Raw genomic sequence first — 6,956 nt, 5'->3', positions numbered from 1 at the left:
CTTCTACAATAAGGTTCTCAGGAAGCTGAATCTGATCATGTGGTCTGAAGATCAAGACTCCTTGAATTCTTAGGGGCTGTTTCCCCCCTATTTCAAAAATCTGGCAAATTTTCTTAGACCCGTTACTTTTGATGGGTGCAATTAAACTTCTGTTTTTTAATAGTTTCGGCCACTATTGACCCGAATCACTTCTTACTTACAGCTCGTTACCACAAAAACTCCACATTTTTGTAGATATGAACTTAAAACCGACCCAGTGTGACACTCTGATATGCTGAATCTGAAGGTGTTATTTTCGTTAAGATCCCTTGATTTTAGGGGGTGTTCCCCCTTTAATGAAAATCAGACAAATTTTATCAGGCTCACAGCTTTGGATGGGTAAAATTGAACTTCTTAAATATTTTATATTTGAAATCAACATAAGAAACCAATTCCTTCCATATTTTAATTGTTACAAAAATTCTTTTTTTTAGAGCTTCGTTTACTATCGGGTCGAGTCGTTCCTTGCTTGCATTTTGTTACCAATGACTGGTTGATTAGTATTCCTGTATGATTTATTTGCTTGAATTTGTGAGATAAATTATAAGAAATCACTAGATATAGAAAAAATTTGTTTCCGTTTTGGAAAAATCCCTAAAAATCACTAGCAGAAAACAAATCAGTACGCAATAATAAAAAAAAAATTACTAGGGGTAGTATCCCTGCTTGATACCTATTGAAAATTATAACTTAGGCTTAAATGAAGAGAAAAATAAGAAAAATTGTGTTAATTTATTTTACTTGTAAAAATATCTGTTTATTCTCGGCCTTCATAGCAGTTTATGGATTAATCTGTATTCAAAATTAGTATATCTATTAAAAGCCCTTTTAAAAATTCTGTTCTATCTAAAACCTGAAGCCCCACCAAAAATATAAAGAGCTTGAAGAGAGAAGTTTTGTTAATTTACGTAAACTAAAAAAAAAAAAAAAAAAAAAAAAAAAAAAAAAAAAAAAAAAAAAAAAAAAAAAAAAAAAAAAAAAAACGGTACTATTCGCCATCCCGGGAAGTTTTATATCAAATAATTATCAAATATTCTTATGAAAGAAAAAAAGAAAACAAAATCTCCGTAATGTTTCTGTTCAAGCAATTTGCTTTGTTGCATCACTAAGGTCATTCCACTTAGGTATTGATTATTTCCTATGATATGGGTTAAGTGCTTTGAAATCACTCAAGTATTGCAAGGAACAAAGAAAAATCTAATGATTGAAACTTTAATTCAGAATAATTCTTGGAGACAGACATTCTTTTTAAATCGTTTAGAATGGTATAATTTAAGGCTCTTTGGTCAGTAAAGAAAAAGGCTCACATATACATTTTATTTAAACGCTGACCCAAAATAAAAATAAAAAAAATAAAGAAAGAGAAAGAAAGTAAACTAAAAAAAAATAGTGATAATAATTAATGAGTGGAAAAGTACTGAGGATAGGAAAAACAGCAAAAAAAAACCATTAAGCAAGGAACTTAGCAAGTCTTGAACTCTAAGCAGGACCTTGATATCCCAGTGATATTTCTTGATATTTCTTTAGCAGCTAATTTAAACCATTTTTCATCTTATCACGAGTGTTGACAATCAAAACCAGGTTTGCACCCCCCCCCCACTGAAATGTTTTCATTTGACTCATGAAAAATGCAAAAAAAAAATGCCTAAAAACGGATTTTTGAGGCATTTTTAGTTTTTTACTCTCCCCCCCCAAAAAAACAACAACCCACCCCTCTGAACAGAATTCCTGGATATACCTTTGGCGACAATTCATCAAAATTTGGGGAGAGGACACGGACATTTTTTACTTCTGTATAGTTTTTAATTTGATTTTATACGATGTAATAAAGATATTTTCTAAAATCCCGGGGGGAGGGCATTGTTTTTTTTTTCTGAAGAAAACAAGAAGAAGTAGTTTATATAATCTAAGGGGGGAGTGACTTAGATATTTTCTCTATTCCTGTCTATTTCCCCTACCAAATTTGGGAACATTGTCACACATGCGCTTTCAACTATGGTGCCTTTTCCAAGTACAAACGCCCAATGACCAATCAGTACTAGACTTTGATTTCGGTAACGGAAAGGGCTTCTCCTAAAATGTTTATTATTTAGAGTGTTTACGCTAGTGAGAAATTGTATCATATTTTGAGTGTATTCTTTAGAAAAGATTGTCATAATCGTGGCTTCGTTGTGTTTTGGCTCCAAGAGCGAGTTCTTTTGCAAAATGGGTTGTGCCATGTCAGCTGAAGAACGGGCTGCGGCGGCAAGGTCCAAATTGATTGAAAAAAATCTGAAGGAAGATGGAATGCATGCCGCTAAAGACATTAAATTATTGCTGCTTGGTATGTTCTCTTAATGCCCCATATACCCTGCTAATGTTTCAAGATGACGCTTGAATTAAATAAAAACAAACGATGTTTAATTCTCTATTCGACGCTTTTTCGAAATATAAAAATAGATGCCACAAACATAAAAATTGTCCTTCATGGTATAAGCCAAGGCTAAATATCAAAGATTGCTTTTTTTCCTTGCTAATATCTGGCACTATAAACCAATAGTAAATGAGAAATAAATAAAAACAATAAATGTAATTTCAAAAAAATCTTTTTCGAAGGTTTAGCCAATTACTTTAAATTGACTAACAAGTAGAAAATAAAGTGAAAACAAACGATGTAAAACGGATAGGACTTCACAAAATGCAAACATCAAATTTATCTAAGTTATAAATGCACAAATAAAAAAAAGTTAATAAAGAAAAATGAGTGAAAAAGACCTCATAACGTAATATATGTCATCTCAAGTTACGTAGCTCATGTTTTGGATTAACGTTATAAATGTCCTTTACAGCCATTGTAAAGCACAGATAGGAGCGTGGTTTGGGGGCAAGGGGAGCGGTTGCTCCCCAATATATATATATATATATATATATATATATATATATATATATATATATATATATATATATATATATATATATATATATATATATATATATATATATATATATATATATATATATATATATATATATGTACCCAATTCTTCGGTTTGGGACGGGGGTCAGTGGCGTGACTCTGTAAGCTTAGCAAGAGTCGACCCAGCTCTAAATGGGTACCTGGAGAAATCTGGGGAAGGTAAACAGGAAGGGTGTGCGAAAGTACAGGATGGCTGACCCCCAACCCCCCATTGCACTTCCTGGCTGAAGGGCCAAGAAACGGAGATCAGCGCCGCCGATACGGACTGTAAAGTCTAATGCCGTATCCTTTACCTTTACCTTACCCTTGAATATCCTGATATGGACACCTCTTGCCCCCCCCCTAATAAAATGCTGGAGCTACACCCCTGAGCACAGATGACACTATACCCTTAGAGAGTTCATGAGGTAGTAGCTCTCTGCTTGTTACGGAAAGTTCTGCTAATTTTAAGTTTAGCTTTATTATTCATTATAGTTTCTTTTCATTTTAGGGTACATTTTCTCAATCATAATTCCTATCTCGATATCTTAATCTTTAATTTCTTAATATCTATAATCTCTGTATTTTAGGTGAATATTTATTTCAATTATTGTTAATTTTGGATTACATTTACTCATTTCCATTAATTTTTGTTCGTTTGTGAATTTGAATTATTATAGGACTTTATTTTTGATCGTCTTAGATTTCAATTGAAAAAAAAAAACTTTTCTCTTTCATCCGAAAGAAAGGAGTAACATTAGAACTACGAACAGAAGTTATTCCTTGTATGAGAGGGGCTAACCCTTCATCAACATTTTTAAACACTTAAAAACACTTTTCATTCAAATATAACGGCTTGTCTGTTTGAGCTGTCTTTCTTAAAGAATTGTGACTAAAGACAAAAAGTCAAACAGTAGCGTAAAGAACGAGGGTTGAGGAGGGGGCTTCAGGCACGGAATACTTTTTTTTCGTTTTAAGCTTTATTGTTGCTTCTTACATTCAGTGGAAAAACTTTTTTTTAATTTTATTTGTGACTGTTTGTCAAATTAAGCGAGGGAATAAACTTACTTCCCCCCAGTGTAAAAATCACCCGGGAATAGTTTCCGTGAAAAGTTACCCGAGAAGTTTCCTTCTGGAAGCTTTTCTCCAGCTTTTAAGGCAAAAAATTTCCCTTAAAAATTTCCGCTTATTTTCCTTTAACAACTAGGACTACTATATGTGAAAAATAGGTAAATCCTATAATTTACAGCCTTTTCTCAAGAGACAATGGGGGTCTCGCCATCCCAAAAGACATAGATATTGGACTAAAATAGCGACGAAGACCACACTGCCTTTCCATAACGAACAAATATAAAGTAGAAACAATAGGGAAAAACTTTTCAAGACAGTGGAAATCAGTTCTGTGAATATTTCGGCCCTATGTCCAAGGGCCGTCTTCAGCACAATACGAGAACAAGAGAGAAAATATGTATATATAAATAAGCATACATTAAATTGTGAGAATTAAAAACTTTAAATTATGTTTTTTTAAAACTTAAAAAAAAAAACAGCCCTAGCATCCTTACTTCAACGAAGTTCAACCAGGACTGACAAAAAGAATGAAATGAGAATATAAATTCATTCAAACTAAAGATAACAAAGTGATTAAGTGCAATTTCTCACAAAACCTTTCTTTTTCAGCAGCCTGTCTCAAAGGCCTTTTCGTAGCTGGTTCAATACTATTATAAATCGGTTTAGTAAAATATTTTGTTAAATCAATTTTAATTAAATTTGAGTATAAAGAATTTAGTGAGTATTCCCCTAAGTCCCTGTTCAAAGAAATATTATTATTTATTTTGAGATTAATTTCGATTGATTCTCGAACCACCTGTTTTATCCCCAAGTTTATATCCACTCATCATTAGTGATGAGTGAAGATTTCAAACAGTTCGTGGTAACGAACTGTAGTAAGGAGCGACCCGGCTCAATAGTAAACGAAACTCTAAAAAACGGAATTTTGATACAAAAAGATACGTCAAAAGAATCGGATTTTTATGCTGATTTTAAATATATAAGTTTCATCAAAATTAGTCTTTGTCATCAAAAGTTACGAGCCTGAGAAAATTTGTCTTATTTTGGAAAATAGGGGGTAACACCCCCTAAAAGTCATAGGATCTTAACGAAAATTACACCATCGCATTCAGCGTATCAGAGAACCCTCTAGAAAAATTCCAAGGTCCAATCTACAAAAATGTGGAATTTCGTATTTTTTGCCAGAAGACAAATCACGGGTGCGTGTTTATTTGTTTTTTTTTTGTTTTTTTTTTCCCCAGGGGTCATCGTATCGACCAAGTAGTCCTAGAGTTTTGCAAGAGGGCTCATTCTAACGGAAATGAAAAGTTCTAGTGCCCTTTTTAAGTGACCAAAAAAATTGGAGGGCAAATAGGCCCCCTCCCACGCTCATTTTTTTCCCAAAGTCAACGGATCAAAATTTTGAGATAGCCATTTTGTTCCGCATAGTCGAAAACCATAATAACTATGTCTTTGGGGATGACTTACCCCCCACAGTCCCTGGGGGAGGGGCTGCAAGTTACAAACTTTGACCAATGTTTACATACAGTAATGGTTACTGGGAAGTGTACTGATGTTATCAGGGGGATTTTTTTGGTTTGGGTGTGGGGTTCAGGGGAGGGGGCTATATGGGAGGATCTTTCCTTGGAGGAGTATTTCATGGGGGAAGAGAAATTCAATGAAAAGGGCGCAGGACTTTCTAGCATTACTATAAAAAAAAAAACAATGAAAATATAAACATGAAAAAGTTTTTTCAATTGAAAGTAAGGAGAAGCATTAAAATTTAAAACGAACAGAGATTATTACGCATATGAAGGGTTCTAAAAATGCTTTAGCATAAAGAGCGAGGTATTTAGGAGGAGATAAATACTTCGCTCTTTATGCTAAAATTTTTTTAAATAATTTCAACTATTTATTCTACGGCCTTTCTGATTCAGGGGTCATTCTTAAAGAATTGGGATAAAACGTAACGTAAGTTACGTAAGTTATGTACGTTTGTTACGTAAGTTAATTCTTAAGTTACGTTTTTTTTTACTAATAAAAACGTTCGTTAAAAATTAAAAGATCTAGTTGCCTTTTTGAGTAACCGAAAAATTGGAAGGCAACTAGACCTCCTTCCCCACCCCTTATTTCTCAAAATCGTCAGATCAAAACTAAGAGAAAGCCATTTAGCCAAAAAAAGAATTAATATGCAAATTTAATTTTAGTAATTTATGTACGGAGAGCCAAAATCAGACATGCATTAATTCAAAACTTTCAGAAATTAAATTAAAAAAACAAGTTTTTTTAAATGAAAGTAAGGAGCGACATTAAAACTTAAAACGAACAGAAATTACTCCGTATATGAAAGGGGCTTTTCCTCCTCGACACCCCGCTCCTTGCGCTAAAGTTTGATTCTTTCTCGCAACTCTACTTTTTAAAACAATAAAAAACTTTAGCGTAAGGAGCGGGGTGTCGAGGAGGAAAAGCCCCTTTCATATACGGAGTAATTTCTGTTCGTTTTAAGTTTTAATGTCGCTCCTTACTTTCATTTAAAAAAACTTGTTTTTTTTTATTTAATTTGAAAAAGTATCGTGTGGGAAGGATTATTAAATATATGCCAACCTAAAGCAGAATCAAAGGAGTTGTTGGAACTATTTGAAATTAATGCCTTGTCTATGTCTTTTTTACGCTGTTGTAACCGTTATTCTGATGGGTCCTGCCGACATAGTAATTTCCACAATCATAGGGTATTTGATAGGCCCCTCTTTGACGAGTAACTGGGGTCTTATCTTTACCGGAATTTAAGAAATTAATGATTTTAAAGTTATATAAAAACTACGTACAGGTTATTTTTTGTGCAAATATTTTTTAATTTTGTTGTGATTTTTGGGATATACGGAAGATAGACAATATTTGAGGGCTTATCAGTAGCCTCGCATTGTGAAATATC

General features: G+C 33.2%; 1 protein-coding gene across 1 annotated transcript in view; it reads left to right on the top strand.

Annotated features, from left to right (window-relative positions):
* Window positions 1-2,076: 2,076 nt before the first annotated feature.
* The window catches only part of LOC136043036 (guanine nucleotide-binding protein G(o) subunit alpha), a 167,941-nt gene continuing 163,061 nt past the window's right edge, over window positions 2,077-6,956 (top strand). The window contains exon 1 of the mRNA XM_065727939.1: window positions 2,077-2,362. Within this exon, the coding sequence (XP_065584011.1) occupies window positions 2,245-2,362 (118 nt within the window). The 5' untranslated portion in view covers window positions 2,077-2,244. The remainder of the gene's footprint in view (window positions 2,363-6,956) is intronic.

This window comes from Artemia franciscana, unplaced genomic scaffold (assembly GCF_032884065.1).
Source record: "Artemia franciscana unplaced genomic scaffold, ASM3288406v1 Scaffold_284, whole genome shotgun sequence".
Classification (NCBI taxonomy): domain Eukaryota; kingdom Metazoa; phylum Arthropoda; class Branchiopoda; order Anostraca; family Artemiidae; genus Artemia; species Artemia franciscana.
The sequence above is the reverse complement of the archived record's forward strand: the minus strand, read 5'-3'. Positions and strand labels throughout refer to the sequence as shown.